This window comes from Drosophila elegans, unplaced genomic scaffold, assembly GCF_018152505.1.
Source record: "Drosophila elegans isolate 14027-0461.03 unplaced genomic scaffold, ASM1815250v1 contig_767, whole genome shotgun sequence".
Taxonomy (NCBI): domain Eukaryota; kingdom Metazoa; phylum Arthropoda; class Insecta; order Diptera; family Drosophilidae; genus Drosophila; species Drosophila elegans.
This window is the reverse complement of record NW_024546120.1, coordinates 2,326,380-2,344,482: the sequence shown is the minus strand read 5'-3', so window position 1 is coordinate 2,344,482 and position 18,103 is coordinate 2,326,380. Positions and strand designations below refer to the sequence as shown.

Sequence of the window (18,103 nt, the reverse complement as noted above, 5' to 3'; positions counted from 1 at the left end):
CATTAGCATTGCCTTCACCCCATCGAATGCCTGCTGGTGATCTGTAGTCCATGTCCATTTCGTGCCTTTCGGCAATAGATCATTTAATGGTTTCACTATTCGAGCAAAATCGGGCACGAATCGCCTGTACCAAGATGCTACGCCTAAGTATTGGCGCAATTCCCGGATGGTTTTAGGTGGTTCCAACACAGTTATGGCTGCTACCTTTTCGGGATCGGTTCCGATTCCTTGATTTGTCACGCGGTTTCCCAGGTAAAGCAGTTCGCTTCTGAAGAATTGACATTTATCGGGATTTATCCTGAGGTTTGCCTGTTTAAGGCGTCGGAAAACATCTCTCAGGTTCCTTCTATGTTCTTCCAGTGTGCTTCCGATCACGATGATGTCGTCTTGGTATGCAAACGCGTGTGGTGACATCTCCGCTCCAATAACCTGATCCAGTGCTCTCTGGAAAGTCGCCGAAGCGGAGTGCAAGCCAAATGGCATTACTTTCCATTGGAAAAGTCCCTTTCCTAGCACTGTGAACGCCGTGAATGGCCTGCTATTTTCTTCCAGGGGAATTAGCCAGTAGCCATCTTTCAAATCTAGACTGCTTATGTATCTCGCCTCCCTCAACTGGTCCAATATGTAATTTATCCTTGGCATCGGATATGCATCTTTGATGGATTTGGCATTGATCTGTCTAAAATCGACACAAAACCTCCACTGACCTGTCTTTTTCTTCACCATGACAATCGGGGAGCTGTACGAACTACTCGAGTGTTCTATGCATCCCTTATCTAGCAATTCGTCGACTTTCGCATTGATTTCCCCTTGAACCTTTGGATTTGTCGGGTGGTATCTCTGTTTGATTGGTTTGTCGTCCTCATAGTGATTCGGTGCACGGCTATGTTGGATGTTCCACTCATTGCTCGAAATTCCGCGAGATCCTGCTCTAGGAATTTTTCAACATCGCATTTCTCAGAGTTGGTTTGCACCACTGCCACGCACTATTTTTCATCTAACCACCCGTTGTGCCCTTTCCTTTCTGGGATTACCACTGTATGTCCGGCACACCTTATTTCCGACTCCTGTGAGGAAATTCCATCCTAGCACCACCGAGTCTACCACTTCTGGTAGGATCAGTAGGCTCATGGGCAATCGCTTATTGCCGAAATCGAACTCCTCCTCGAGCTGCGTGTTTTTCCCGCTGCACCTGACATCTGCCAACTTAACTTGCCTTCTCGTTTTCGCAATCTTTCCATAAGCTGCCAGTATATCCGCCAGCTCCTCGCTTATAAAGCTCGCTGTTGCCCCGGTGTCGATTGTGGCTTTGTGTGAGGTTCCGCCAATCGTTACCGCTGCGGATAACTGCTCTTCTTCGATTAATTTGCCAGTTAGTTTGGAGAGACAACATCTTGCAACCCCTGCTCGCCTCTCTGCGGCTGGGATCGCGGGCCATTTCCCGATCTCTGGCAGCACTCTACACTTCTAACACCAACCTTGCCGCAAGTCCAGCAGGACAGTAGCCGCTGGTTTTGGCATCCTCTGGCCCAGTGCCCGTGACCGCCACACCGCCTACATGCTTCGTGTGGGTTCACGATGTGCTGGGTGGTCTCTGATTGGTAGTAGGTGGCCTCCATAAAGTGTTCTGGTGGTTGTAGCTTGGAGTCCATTGGCTCGGTCCGTCGATGGGCGCTGGTGTCCGCCTTCTTCTTCGCACCTTCTACACGTAACTTGTTGTGGTGCTGTTACATTGCTTCGCGAGAATTTATTTTCTTGTATAAACACTTCTCGCTCTTTCTCGAGTTCTTCAAACTCATCAGCCAGCACCATTAGAGACTCTAGATCGTCTATCTTATACGTCCCCAGGGAAATCCTCAGATCAGGGGTGCAGTTTTCCATATAGCCATATAGTCCTTGAACGACTCTCTGAAACCCTGTTTCCTTTCTTTGACCTGATCTGCGAGCTTTGAGAAGTATTTCGTCGGCAGGAAATAAGTTTGGAAGCTTTCGTTGAACTCACCCCATGTCCTCCAGTGTTTGTTCCATGACTTGCTTTGCGACTTTTTCATAGTCTGGTGCGCTGGGCATTTGCCGTTTTGGTCTTTTTTCATGACTTGTGCACCTGGATCTTCCTGCCTCCCTCACGCTCTCCACGCCCAAGCTAGCTATGAGATGTTGGGCATCTGGGACTTGCAATTTGCCGCTTGAGCCTGGTTTGTCGCAGATTTCATCCAGTTCAGCCCGAATTTCCGCCATTCCTGGGTCAATTTGTGTTTTTGTGACATATTCTGAAAGGGCTTTCCGCATGTCCTCCGAGCTGCCCTCCAGGATGATGCCAAGCTTGGCTACCACCTTTGAGAAATCCTCTTTCTTGAGGAGATAGATCCATCCTTTCCCCATTTCTGTTTGATGCTGAATTTCACTTTCAGGACAATCACGTTTTGGGCGCCAGATGTAACGAAGTGATTTTCTTGGTTTATACGCTCGCTACGTGCCGCTCTTGCGGCTAGCTCAGAAGATGTACGTGTTCGTCCCACCCAATTTTAATAACGTGACCGCCCTATTGATCAATGAGAACGCACAGAATGATTGGGAATATACAAGGATCTTTTATTCGCTGACTTGACCGTCGGGCGGGGTTTTGTATTGACAATGTGGAAATATGCGACGCCGTCGGCTCCTTCCCTCGTTGAACACCTCGCTGGGTTGTGAGTGCTGCGAAGTGGTGTCTCCCTCGCCGGTTTTGCTCGCGATGCCTTCTTTTGGCATTGGTTCGGCGGGATTACAGGGCTTAGGGATGTGTCACGCTGCCCGGACTAGGTTGAACAGGCACTGTGCTCTCAAGGCGTACGCCTTTTGCAGCCGCAGCCTCCAGTCCCTTGCTCTGTCCCGGCCGGTCGCACCGGACGTCGGCTCAGTTTCTACTTGACGGTTCAGGCGTACGCCGGAAGTCGCCAACGCAGCCCCTGGGTCAAACGCCCGGTTCTAGACGAACGCTTCCACCCTACCCACTCTGCCGCAGACTTTAGAATCCGACGTATTTATATTTGTCGTCCTAGGTGTCCTCGTTGTCCTTGCTCTGCCTCCTGATGTCTCGACTGGCTCCGATCCTTGTTGGCGTAGCGCTCACGATTCGGTAAGCTGCCATTCTGGAACTCTAGCGGTGAACTGCTGTGTTCTCAACGCATACGCCTTTCGAGAGACCAGCCCAGACCGGGTTAGTCGCACCATGACCTTGTAAAATTCCGGCATACGCCGGAGTTCGCAAATGCAGTCCTTGTAGGCAGCAGCTAGTTCTAAACCACTTTTCTTCTGAGCCCACGGTTCTTCGTCGAATGACTCTATTTGTTCAACTCTGTCGGACTTGCCGGGGTGGATGCCAATCTCAAATCGCGACAGAAGTTGTGACAAAGCGCCTGGACCTACTCGTGTGATGCCGTAAGGAGCTCAGGTACCTGTGTCTCAATTCGGAGACTTTAGCTCTAAGTCCCGAACGTCTAGACGAAGCGATCTTGTTTCCTTGATGACTCCTCACGGCTTTACTTGGTGCTTCACGTTGTTTCACTGGTTACTGGTTTACTTGATGACTGTTACTTGTTGACTTGGTAGAAAACGACTGGTCTAACTTCCTGCTCTCGGCCTGCTTATATAGGCCTCTGTTCACCGCTAGTTATCGGCATCTCCTTTCCTCCTGGTCAAAAGTCCACGATTTTACCGTTCGACCATTCGCCCTCTGCGCATGGCATCAATATCAGGGTCTGAAGTCCGGTGCCGTCCCGTTACTTCCTTCTGCCTACGACCCTTTGCTGCTTTCTTGTGTTGCTGTCCCTCTCGGACTCTCCCTATCCTTGTCTGGTGTTCAGTGCACCACTCTCTCTCACCACACTACCGTTACTACGGGCGAATTCGTCGCGTAACTGGTAACTGGTAGGCCAGTGCTTGCATACGCTTACTCTGCTTGGGGAGTTATTCAACTCCTCAGAACTTGTAGCCAGTCATAGCTTATTCACTCGGAAGTAATGGCTAGTACTTTCGTGAAAATCGAACCGCTTTGTGCAAATATTAATGAGACGAGGAAGACGCAAATGCGTGCAGGAGTCGTGAAAATGATCTGTGGCAGTGTAAAGAAACAATTTAAACTTAGTACAACTATTTTCGATATCAGTGTCGTTTCCCATTATTCTTAGTTTTTCGTTTACTGTTTTATGAAACCTATTATACCTGATATACCATTTTGACTTGTAGTGACTGGAATTTACTTTAAATATATATCAATACAGGATAAGAATTGCTGGTTTCCTATGCGTCGTTTTGTTCGATAACTGGTTCCAAACGAGATGTTTACTTCATAATGCCCCTCTTATAGAAATGTGGGTGCTGCCTTCAAGCGGTCCAGTTGTAAGTGAGCCATATGGCAGCTATGTGATATAGTCATTACAAGGATATGAGTAAATGTAATAAATAACTAAGGTCAAAAATCAGCAATTCATACGCAAATAATTATACAGAAAAATCGGCTAATGATTCTTATCTTATATATAAACTTCATAGGCTCGGAAACGCTTAATTTTACCTGTTACATACTTTTAAATCATAAGCTTCTATACTACAAACGGTGTATATCTAAAGTATAGGCAAAGGAAAGTGCGAGCATTTTGTAGCATGTGTGCCGACCACTGCTTTAAGGGGTTATATACAGTTAGAAGATCGAAAAAACGAATTTTCAGGAATTTGTTCTGAAAATACTTTTAAATGTATTAATCTAAAAATTTGTTTGCACAATATGGTATTTTTAAACTGTATTTGATGACTTCGTATTAGTATTTATTTTTTTTATTAGGAAGCCAGAGCTGATCTCCGGGAGTTCATCTCAAAAAAATAGTAATTATTCGAAGGAATAAGCAAAATACAATTTATTTGACAAAATGGCGGTTTATAAAAAATAAACTGATTTTTGACCAAATTTTCGGACTTAAATTGTTGATAAACAAATCCTCAAATAAAATTTTTGAACTTAGCTTTGAGTCATGGATTAAGTTAAAAAACCCTCTTATTACTGCATAAGCTCATGACTAAAAAAAAACCGCAGTACTTAATTGAACATGTGCAACTGGCTTCGTCAGCTAGAACAATCAACATTGTCTGAAAAAGATTAAAATTGGCGATGACGAAAAAACACTTTTTCATACCGGCTGTTCGCTATTGGAATAACTTCCTAAGCAATATAAAAAGTATAAAAAACGAAACGCATTTTAAAAACAAACTTATAAATTATTTAAAGGGCACACGCTATTTTAATTTTAACTTATTACTTTTAATGTTAATCTCATTTTGTTTCAAATTCAATTCATTTCTTTATGTTACACTTGTCACCAAAACCTATTCAATGTATTAATCTGTAAATGTTAAAATGTAACATAATGTTGTAATTGTACTTCTAGTATTTAAGTTTTATTGTACGAATCACAAAGTATTTAAGTTTTACTGTAATAATCGCAAAGTGACCGATGATCCTAAAAAGACTTAGTTTTATATAGTTGGGATACAAAAACAAATAAATTAATTAATTAGTTAAAGCTCCCATGGGAACAACAAAAATATTCATAAAAAAATTTTTATATGTAACTTTTCTATATTGTAATTTTTTTTCAAATTCTTTTTGACTAATTTATAATTTGACAGCTCATAACTACGCTTTAAATTTGATTAGAATCCGAAAACTATATCTATATATACTATAGCTGCCATAGGAACTATTGAATAATTGAGCTGGAAATCATCATGGCTTCAATGTTTTTAAGGATATACGCAAGTAAATGGTAATTTTAATGTTTTCAAAAATAATTAATTTTTGCAAAAGCTGTAAGGGTGTATATATCGGTTTGCCGAAGTTTGCTTCCTTTCTTTTTTTTGTTTTTGCTTTAAATAAAGCTAAAAAAAATTGTAAGCCATGTCGATCGGTGCAGTCGTGCAAGTAAATATATTTTTGAAATTTATTTAAAAGTGATGTTTTCTGTTTTTATTATGTTAGTTGAATAGTTGCCTACCATTAACGCGTTTTATGTAAAGAAAAAGATCTCCAAAAGCATTTAAAAACTAGAAAGGAAGCAATCTTCGACAAGCCTTAGTTTATATACACCTGCAGCTTTTACACAAATTAAATATTCAATAAAACGACTATATTCCGAACCTATATCAGCAAAGTGATATCGTTTTCTGAGCTTAACAAAATTAAAACCGAAATTCTGAAATAATAATCCAATACTGACTTTAAAGTATATCTGTGTACATTTAAACATTTTATTATTTAAATTTTTGTCATTTACATTTCTGATTGTTTCTATCAATCCGTCCAGTTCCGACTTATATACACTTAATTCCGGTAGCTTTAAAACGGAAAAACTATTAGGTGTATAAATTAGATCTTGAGGTTTCGATAACACACGTTGCTGTTTGATTAATAGGCCGGTATTTTATCTGACAACACTATTGGAATCTGCGATTTCTCTGAAAATTAAGCAACATTGCTTCCGTGTGCTCCAAAAATGTCAGCTTTTGTTCCAAATAATGTGTTGCTCCGGGGAATGTTTCTTTATACATCTAATTTTTTAGCCAAAAAATTTGTCAATTCTTTACCTGTACAGCTAGGAAGCTGAAATAAAATTGATCTTATTGAACAAATAAAAATTCTAAGGATTCTTAAAAGATATAGTTATTCCAAATCAGAGCCGGATAATATTTTTAATTTTTGCATATTTTATTTCTAGAAAAAAAATAGAAACCGGATTCAGTTCATTTTAACACACATTTAAGTACAAGATACATCAAATAAAAAAAATGTAAACCATTAAAATATGTTAAGTGGTTTAAGATTTATTAACTTTTAAAAATGCCATCTGCTAGTGCCCGAGTTGCCAATATTGGTAAAATAATCGACCCAACAAAAATGTATATACATATATATTTTTTTGCATCTGCATTATTAAAAGCTTAAAAAAGAATTATTTATTTTTATATTTATATTTGTTCTCGTCAAGATATAAGGGGTGCAGCATACTTTTGGGTTAAGTTAATTCTTAAAGTGGCGATTCTCGAAAACTAAAGCAAAACCGCGCTATTCAAAAAAAAGTATTTAAAAGGAATCAATCCATTTCCAGAAAGTACCCGAAAGTAATTCTAAAGCAAAGCACTTCGAAAAAAATCATGATTTTTTTGTTGATATTTTATAATTAGTAAGAAATCCAGCTTAATTATACATTTTACTTGACATTTTAAACAATTTCAATGTTTTCACAAGAAATTCGATCAGGTAAGTATTCAATTTTTGCATTATATTTTGTTCTTTTTATAAAATTTGAATTGAAATTCTTTGAAATTTTGCAATAAATTAGCTTAATTTATATTAAATACGGCCCCATTCTCATTTTATTAATTTTCTCAAATAAAACGGACTTTTGGGCAAAACTCTATGTAGAACGACCACTAAATTTGAGGAGCGCCACTAAAATTTGAGGATGAGGAATTGAAGACATTTCTCAACGAACCCTCATCATAAACTCTCACGAAGAATCGCATGAAGGCATTCAACCAGCCATTTCCTATCGTTTAAAAACAATGGAAATAATCCGAAAGGTAGGAAATTGGGTGCGATGTGAACTAAAGCGATGTCTCGAAAGCCGTTTTTCGGCAACATGTCGGTCAGGTCGTTAAAATAAACACTTCGATGGGAAGTCCTATCCCACCAGCCGTCTAGCACATTGCCCCTTCCGATTACCACCTGTTCCGATTAATGGCTCATGGACTGGCAGACTAGCACTTCTTCAACTATGACGAAGTCAAAGAATGGATGGACTTATGAATATTAAAAAAAAAACAGACTTCTTACGACGCGGATTCCGTAATATGCCAGAAATATGTAAAAACGTTTTGGCGATTTTTCGATTTTTCAAAATAAAGCTTAAAGTTGTGTAAAAAAAACGCACGAACTTTTTTAAACAACCAATAGTTTGCGTATAGGATATCAACTTTGGATATACTTACCATAACATCAAAAATAGTTGCACGATGAAGAGGCCAACTTTGTATTAAATTAAGGAAGGCTTTTTTAGCTTCTATTGGTAACATTCCTCGAAGACTTTGATGATGCATTGCTACAGCTTCATGAGGAATATTAGGTACAAATCTTGGAGGTAAGCAATGACTTGCTACAGCTCTATAGTCATTTAAAATTTCATTACAATCGCCAAGCTCTAGTTGGCTTTGAAGAGCAGTTAACATAATCGCTTCCATTTCTGTTATTGGATACCTTTCGCTTCTTAAACTATGCAGAATTTGATGATATAAAAGCTCCTTTTCAACAGTATCATCTAAATTTATATAGTTATCGAAAAATAAGTGCTTTTTGAATAAGAAAATATAATGATGTTTTCGTGCTTCTGTTTTGGGGTTCAACTGTAAAATAAGAAAATTTTAATTAATTAGTATGGGATAATTTTGTGCTTAGATAGGAATACCGTTTTTGAGAATATTGAATACAGAGTAGTTAAGCAAATGGAATAAGGCAATAGGTGTACAGAAACTGTTGGTAAGATGGTTAATTCTTTAGGTTGCACCAGTCAGAGGAATCCGGTGTTCACATAAGCATGCGTATAAAATAAGCACTCGGTAAGTTTTGGTGTTGTGCTACGTGTGGTTGGTCATTCAATCAATTGGAAATAGAAACTCACTTAAGCTTAAGTTGGCTTAAGCATGGGGGGTGAGTTGGAGCGGGAGAACGAAGGGTGTCTGTCGCATGGTGCAACAATATAAGGTGGTCTCATCAGCTATGCCCAGGACAATACATTATTTTAGAGAAAAGCGATTGAAAGAGATAGCAATCGTTTTACTTTTGCACGACAAACGACAGGACTGGCCATTATCTGGAAGAACTCCTGCTCTACATTGCCAGAGTTTAGCTACGCCTACTTGACGTAAACATAAACCGTACTCAATTATCGCTGTGCTAGAAATCAATTTCTGTGTGTTGGGGCCCTTGAACCCTTTTTTAATAAAACCAAAAAACGGCAACTCCTAGTTCGACAAGGTTCTGAAAGGACCTAATGACAATTTATTTTTTAAAATAAGCTAGACATTTTTAATGCATTGGGTTATTTTGTAGTATATTTAGTTTCTTTCATTAGCTTATGACAGACAAATTACCATTCGACATTATTTCATATTCAGTTAATCTACACAAAGAACGTGATAAACACATTTGTACGTCAAGAAGACACTATACTTGAAAGCTCATTTACATACATACACAATAGCAATCGCTACGTCGAGACGTTCGGGACTTAGAGCATCACACGGCTAGGTCCAGGCGCTTTGTCACAACTTCTGTCGCGATTTGAGATTGTCATCCCACCCGGCGTGTCCGACAGAGTTGAACAAATAGAGTCCTTCGACGATGAACCGTGGGCTCAGAAGGAAAGTGGTTTTGAACTAGCTGCCTGCCTACAAGGACTGCATTGACGAACTCCGGCGTACGCCTGAGCGTCCTGCAGAAGTTGGACAAGGTCCTGGTGCGACTAGCACGGAAGGACGCGCGTTGTTCAGCTAGTGTCTCGAAAGGAGTATGCGTTAAGAGTACAGCAGTTCACCGCTAGAGTCCCAGAACGGCAGCTTACCGAATCGTGAGCGCTACGCCAACAAGGAGCGGAGCGATTCGAGACATCCGGAGGCAGAGCAGGGACAACTTGGAGGCAAGGACAGGGACTGCGTTGGGGGCTTCCGGCGTACGCCTGTCAGGTAGAAACTGAGCCGACGTCCGGTGCGACCGGCCGGAACAGAGCAAGGGACAGGAGGCTGCGGCTACGAAAGGCGTACGCCTCGAGAGCACAGTGTCTGTTCACCTTAGTCTGGGAACGGTGACGCATCCCTAAGCCCTGTAATCCCGCCGAGCCAAAGACAACAGAAGGCATATCGAACGAACCCGGCGAGGGAGACACCACTTCGCAGCAATCACGACCCAGCGAGACGTTCAACGTGGAAAGGAACCGACGGCAAAGCACATTTCTACATTGTCAATACAAAAACCGGCCGAGGGTCAAGTCGACAAATAAAAGATCATTGTATATTCACAATCATTCTGTGTGTTTTCACCGATCAATAGGGCGGTCACGTTATTAAAATTGGGTGGGACGAACACGTACATCTTCTTCCGCACGAGCGGCACGTAGCGAGCGTATAAACCAGGAAAATCAGTTCGTTACATCTGGCGCCCAAAACGTGATTGTCCTGACAGTGAAATTCAGCATCAAACAGAAATGGGGAAAGGATGGATCTATCTCCTCAAGAAAGAGGATTTCTCAAAGGTGGCAGCCAAGCTTGGCATCATCCTGGAGGGCTGGTCGGAGGACATGCGGAAAGGCCTTTCAGAATATGTCACAAAAACACAAATTGACCCAGCATGGCGGAAATTCGGGCAAATTGCAAGTCCCAGACACCGAACAACTCAAAGCTAGCTTGGGCGTGGAGAGCGTGAGGGAGGCAGGAAGATCCAGGTGCACAAGTCAAGAAAAAAGACCAAAACGGCAAATGCCCAGCGCACCAGACTATGCAAAAGTCGCAAACCAAGTCATGGAACGGTCTTTCAAGTTTAAGGGCACGGAAAAACCGCTGGTGTTTCTGGAACAAGTAAAATGGTCAGCAAACACATACGACTCCAGAAAGAGCGAGAAGTGTTTATACAAGAAAATAAATTCTCGCGAAGCAATGTAACAGCACCACAACAAGTTACGTGTAGAAGGTGCGAAGAAGAAGGCGGACACCAAGCGCCCATCGACGGACCGAGCCAATGGACTCCAAGCTACAACCACCAGAGCACTTTATGGAGGCCGCCTACTACCAATCAGAGACCACCCAGCACATCGTGAACTCACATGAAGCATGTAGGCGGTGTGGCGGTCACGGGCACTGGGCCAGAGGATGCCAAAACCAGTGGCTACTGTTCTGCTGGACTTGCGACAAGGTTGGTGTTAAAAGTGTAGAGTGCTGCCAGAGATCGGGAAATGGCCCGCGATCCCAGCCGCAGAGAGGCGAGCAGGGGTTGCAAGATGTTGTCTCTCCAAACTAACTGGCAAATTAATCGAAGAAGAGCAGAAGTTATCCGCAGCGGTAACGATTGGCGGAACCTCACACAAAGCCACAATCGACACCGGGGCAACAGCGAGCTTTATAAGCGAGGAGCTGGCGGATATACTGGCAGCTTATGGAAAGATTGCGAAAACGAGAAGGCAAGTTAGGTTGGCAGATGTCAGGTGCAGCGGGAAAAACACGCAGCTCGAGGAGCAGTTCGAATTCGGTGGTGCTAGGATGGAATTTCCTCAAAGGAGTCGGAAATAAGGTGTGCCGGACATACAGTGGTGATCCCAGAAAGGAGAAGGCACAACGGGTGGTAAGATGAAAAATAGTGCGTGGCAGTGGTGCAAACCAACTCTGAGAAATGCGATGTTGAAAAATTCCTAGAGCAGGAGCTCGCGGAATTTCGAACAATGAGTGGAACATCCAACATAGCCGAGCACCGAATCACCATGAAGGACGACAAACCAATCAAACAGGCTTTGTGTCAACTTTAGACAGATCAATGCCAAATCCATCAAAGATGCTTATCCGATGCCAAGGATAAATTGCATATTGGACCAGTTGAGGGAGGCGAGATACATAAGCAGTCTAGATTTGAAAGATGGCTACTGGCTAATTCCCCTGGAAGAAAATAGCAGGCCATTCACGGCGTTCACAGTGCTAGGAAAGGGACTTTTCCAATGGAAAGTAATGCCATTTGGCTTGCACTCCGCTTCGGCGACTTTCCAGAGAGCACTGGATCAGGTTATTGGAGCGGAGATGTCACCACACGCGTTTGCATACCAAGACGACATCATCGTGATCGGAAGCACACTGGAAGAACATAGAAGGAACCTGAGAGATGTTTTCCGACGCCTTAAACAGGCAAACCTCAGGATAAATCCCGATAAATGTCAATTCTTCAGAAGCGAACTGCTTTACCTGGGAAACCGCGTGACAAATCAAGGAATCGGAACCGATCCCGAAAAGGTAGCAGCCATAACTGTGTTGGAACCACCTAAAACCATCCGGGAATTGCGCCAATACTTAGGCGTAGCATCTTGGTACAGGCGATTCGTGCCCGATTTTGCTCGAATAGTGAAACCATTAAATGATCTATTGCCGAAAGGCACGAAATGGACATGGACTATAGATCACCAGCAGGCATTCGATGGGGGAAGGCAATGCTAGTGGCCGATCCTGTGCTGGCATGCCCGGATTTCGATAAACCATTCGTTCTACAGACAGACGCAAGCGATTGTGGTGTGGGGGAAGTTCTGACGCAGAAAACAGAAAGCGGCGAGAAGGTCATTTCGTATTCAATAAAAATAACTATTGAACCAGCGAAAAAGAATGCCTGGCAATCGTGTGGGCGGTCCGGAAACTCAAACCATATTTGGAAGGATACCACTTCAAAGTGGTGACTGACCATATGGCGCTTAAATGGTTGAACAGCATCGAAAGTTCCTCAGGAAGGATAACAAGGTGGGCCTTGGAGCTGCAGCAGTATGATTTTGAAATATCGTTCAGGAAGGGGCAGCTTAACGTTGTCTCCGATGCACTGTCGAGACAGCCTCTGCCAGAAGCCTTTAGGATAGCCAAGGAATCGCCGGAGGACACACAGGGAGCATGTAGTTGGGTCAAAGATATGTGTGAGAAAATTAACACACAGCCACAAAAGTTTCCGGACTACCTCATGGAGGGAGGCGCGTTATATAGGCATATCCCGCACAAAGCAGGAAGCGAAGACGTGACAGCATGGAAGCTCTGTGTCCCACGGGGGCTGAAGGAAACCGTACTGAAGGAAAATCACGACTCACCAGCCGCTGGACACGTGGGAAGTCGGAAAACGATTGCAAGGCTGGCGGCTCGATACTACTGGCCTGGAATGCATAGGGACGCCCGAGTACACGTACGAAAATGCGAGACATGCCTTATATACAAAACTAACCAGATGCAGACAGCCGGGAAGATGCTGATGCAGATATCCGAAGAACCATGGGCAACAGTATGCGCAGATTTTGTCGGACCATTGCCAAGATCGAAGCATGGTAACCAGATGCTGCTGGTGCTGATAGATCGAATTTCAAAGTGGGCAGAATTGGTGCCACTGCGAACAGCAAAGGCAGAAACACTTCAAAAGCCGTTCCGAGAAAGAATCATCGCTAGGTTCGGAGCCCCAAAGGAGTACAATTTGCCAGCCGAGCATTCAAGAAATTCCTCAGCGATATGGGCATTAAGCAACAATTCACAGCGCCATATACACCGCATGAAAATCCGACAGAAAGAGCAAACCGAACCGTTAAAACCATGATAGCTCAGTTTGCAGGACAGAACCAGAGGAATAGGGACGAGAAGTGGCCGGAGATTATTCTAGCGGTAAACAGGGTACTCCCCGTGTTTCCTCACGCAGGCTCGAGAGCCTCGGCAGCCCAGCGCCCTGTGCGACAGGGAAACCATCGGCACAGGAAATCAGACGGAAACGCCTGAAGATAAGACCAATAAGATGAAGGAGATCTTCGTAATTGTGCGCCGGAACATTACAATTTACGAAGGAGGAAGTGGAATCCCATGATAGGGGACACGGTCTGGGCGAAGGAGCACCATTCGTCGAAGGCAGCCAAGGGTTTCGCGGCAAAGCTAGCGGCGAGATATGACGGACCGTATACGGTGATAGACTTCGTCTCACCAGTCATTTGTAGAATCCGCCACAAGGAAACACAAAAGGAACGAACCGTCCACGTCAGTGAGCTTAAACAACAAACACAAGAACTCGGTACAGACAAGCAAGGACAACACGGGTAGGCAGCAACAAGCGGTGCGGACTATAGCGTCGGGCAAATACCAGAGTCTATATATAACGCAGGATAAAACGAGCCAGAGTCATCCGTTGATACGGGGGAAACGTCTGGGCGGGAGATTAAAAATCTGGAAGGAGGAACGTCGCGGTGGAACTCAAGAAGGAGCTGTGAACGTCGTGGGAACCATCTGGAAGATCGAGTCTTCTAAACGACTACAAGTAAACGAGGACAAGTACAAGGAGAAGACACGTCGAGGGAAGGATGTCAGAATATGGAGTATACCAAGGGAGAGAGGACAACGAGTCTCTTTTGCGTTCCCGAAGTAAGGGGAACTTGTGAGGAGTTGAATAGCTCCCCACAAGTTTAAAAGTAAGCAGAGTATGCGCATGCAAGCAGTGGCCTACCAGTTACCAGTTACGCGGCGAATTCGCCCGTAGTAACGGTAGTGCGGCGAGAGAGATTGGTGCCCTGAGCACCAGACAAGGACAGGGAGAGTCCGAAAGTGGCAGCAATAAAAGAGAGCAGGGAAGAGCCGTGTGCAGAAGGAAGTAACGTGACGGCACCGGACTTCGGACCCTGATATTGGTGCCGTGCGCAAAGGGCGAAAGGTCGAACGGTAAAACCGTGGACTTTGGACCATGAGGCAAGGAGACGCCGATAACTAGCGGTAAATAGAGGTCGAGCGCAGGAAGCTGGATCAGTCGATTTCCACCAAGTCAACAAGTAACAGTCATCAAGTGAACCAGAAACCAGTGAAACAACGTGAAGAACCAAGTAAAGCGGAGTCATCCAGGAAACAAGATCGCTACGTCGAGACGTTCGGGACTTAGAGCTCAAGTCTCCGAATTGAGACACATGTACCTGAGGTCCTTACGGCATCACACGGCTAGGTCCAGGCGCTTTGTCACAACTTCTGTCGCGATTTGAGATTGTCATCCCACCCGGCGTGTCCGACAGAGTTGAACAAATAGAGTCCTTCGACGATGAACCGTGGGCTCAGAAGGCAAGTGGTTTTGAACTAGCTACCTGCCTACAAGGACTGCATTGACGAACTCCGGCGTACGCCTGATCGTCCTACAGGAGTTGAACAAGGTCCTGTTCAGCTAGTGTCTCGAAAGGAGTATGCGTTTAGAGCACAGCAGTTCACCGCTAGAGTCCCAGAATGGCAGCTTACCGAATCGTGAGCGCAACGTCAACAAGGAGCGGAGCCATTCGAGACATCCGGAGGCAGAGCAAGGACAACTTGAACACCCAGGACGAAGAATATAAATACGTCGAATTCTGAAGTCTGCGGCAGAGAGGGTAGGGTGGAAGCGTTCGTCTAGAACCTGGCGTTTGACCCAGGGACTGCGTTGGCGGCTTCCGGCGTACACCTGAACCGTCAGGTAGAAACTGCGCCGACGTACGGCCGGGACAGAGCAAGGGACAGGAGGCTGCGGCTGCGAAAGGCGTACGCCTTAAGAGCACAGTGCCTGTTCGCCCTAGGGAACGGTGACGCATCCCTAAGCCCTGTAATCCCGCCGAGCCAAAGGCAACAGAAGGCATATCGAGCGAAACCGGCGAGGGAGACACCACTTCGCAGCAATCACGACCCAGCGAGACGTTCAACGTGGAAAGGAACCGACGGTGGAGCACATTTCCACATTGTCAATTCAAAACCCGGTCGAGGGTCAAGTCGACGAATAAAAGATCATTGTATATTCCAAATCTTTCTGTGTGTTTTCACTGATCAATAGGGCGGTCACGTTTATTTAAATTTGGTGGGACGAACACTTACATCTTCTGAGCTAGCTGCACGACAAGAAAATCAGTTCGTAACAGCAGATTGTTTTTCTGAAACTGTAATGTTCGTAATTGAATAGACCATTAGTCTCTACATATCTGTCAATTTGCTTGGACATTAGCTTTTCGGGTATTTGGACAGGAAATATACATAGTATTGATATTGGCCTCTTGATATCATTAGCCTTAGCAACTGTAAGAATTCTGGTGTGTTTTTACTTTCCAACGAATTTTAAAAAACTTGAGGACAGTTCATCACATTTACTAACACACAAATAGTTAATTCACAGTCATTATTAATCAGATGATCTATATACAAGCACTAAATTTGCTCATCGACAGAAACGAGACTATAGAACACATTCCAGTCAATTGTAATTAAATGGTTGGTATAATCGATAATAATGTCAAAAGGTAATGAAAATAAGGTAAAGTATTGACAATGCTGGTTCTGAGACCTGGTCATAAACGAGAATATGGTTAGGTTTGTTTACAAACAATACTAGGAGAGTGTTTCAGGTACTAGAAAAATGAGTTGGCAATGAGAAATTAACTATTGTCATTCCATCTGAGTAAATAAAGAATATCATATTGTTGTATTTTTACATAATTGATTAGATGGTTTTCAGTTAAAATGTTGCTCTTCATACCCCTGGCAATACTACATATATTACAGCACGTCATAGAAATATCACAGAATAGGAAGAAATGTTCGTTATAACCTAACAGTAATTTTTTGTTTGAGCAGATCACAAAATTTCAACAAATAAGTATCTATTTTACTATGAACAACATGTTACGGGAGCGGGGTAAGAAATAAAACAAGAAAGAAATAGATACAATAACCAGAGGCAGAAGACACTGTGAAGTGCAGGTGGCGAAACACCGCAATTGGCCAATACAGTTACCAGCAACGAATTGGTCAGAGTAAGCAATTCATAAGAACATACAGCAGGCAATAGGTGTACGCAGCAATTAATATGAAACCTAGCAGAATCCAGAAGCGGGCCATTAAGCCAGAAAAAGGGGAAATGCTGTACCTAAGTGGGAACACTTAGATGACCCGGAAGCAATACCACCGGTATAAAAGAGCCCCACTTAGGTTCGAAAAGACAGTCCAAGTTGATTGCGAATCGGACAGTCTCAGTCCAAGATAATTGCGAATCGGGCTGTCATAGTCCAAGATGATTGCGAATCGGGCAGTCATAGTCCAAGATAATTGAGTCGAGACAGAAACGACCGCGGAACCGCGTTAAGTCCATTACTGGCAAAAACAGTAATCGCGGAGGACCTATCCGAGTGATCGAACTTAGAACCCGATAGAAATATAACTTATATATCATGGGATCTACAACCTCGAAAGCATCCGACAACACGGCAAACGTGGTGAACAACGTCGAAATTGTAGACCACAAGGAGGACATAACCAAAGTCTGCAATGTTTTGTGCCTCATTACTGGACTCTTGATCCTTATGTTGATTCTGAACTTCTTACGGATGTACAAGCGATCTGTGCAGAGTCGTCGCAACAAAGCGAATAACTTTTTCTTCTGTTTGTGAAATAAGGCAATAGGGCAATTGTTAGCCCAAGAAATGACAATTAACATAATTTTATTATATAAATTAATCCAACACTTTAGTTGGATTAAATGGATTGGATTTGTTAAATGTGTATAATTAATTTCCCAAACCCAGATTACCACAAGGAGAGCTCTAGTCGATGGAAATAAAAAAGGGATAAGTGAGTTGCGTTCGACTTACTGTCTACCAAACTATATATATATATATATTTACACATATGCGTATATACCTAGATCTATGTGCAACTTAAAAATTTATATATATATCTAATCCTCATATTTTAAACTTAAAGTCCTGTAAGATCCATATTATTATTTTTATAAACTAACTCAAAAATATTTTGTTTAAAATGTATTCATTCTCAACAGTTTTACTATACGTTAATACAAATATTATATACACCGCGTAAAATATTTCTCAATTTAATTAATCTGGCACCCTAATTTACTCTTTCATTTGTCAATTAAATGTGCAAGTTAACCAACCCGTGAAACCGGGCCGCTTATGGAATTAATAAACAATTTTTTCAAAATTCAATTTAAACAATCTTCGCCTATGCCTTTGCATTTGCCTTTGTCTTTGCCCATGCCTTTGGCTCTGGGGTCCGCTCTTGATTTCCCTACCAAATAAACAAACAAATCCTAAAGTAAACATAAGTTTCCACTCGAAGCCCAATCAATTGCGTTATAAGTTCAAACTATTGCGATCCAAGCCCAAACAAATTGCATCGGTCAGCATATTTGAATTTCACAATAGGATGCCATGATTTCATCCTAAGCTTATATTCTAAACAAAAGGAAAAGTTCGAGAAGCTCAAAGAAAAGCTTCTGGCCGAGGTTCATTGGATAAGATTT

The 18,103-nt window shown here is 43.0% G+C and overlaps 1 protein-coding gene across 3 annotated transcripts in view; it reads right to left on the bottom strand.

Moving 5' to 3' along the window:
* The window catches only part of LOC108136797 (myosin-I heavy chain), a 1,412,760-nt gene that overhangs the window by 159,278 nt on the left and 1,235,379 nt on the right, over window positions 1-18,103 (bottom strand). For all 3 annotated transcript variants that reach the window (XM_041710095.1, XM_041710096.1, XM_041710097.1), the window contains one exon: window positions 8,023-8,433. In XM_041710095.1, the coding sequence (XP_041566029.1) occupies window positions 8,023-8,433 (411 nt within the window). The remainder of the gene's footprint in view (window positions 1-8,022; window positions 8,434-18,103) is intronic.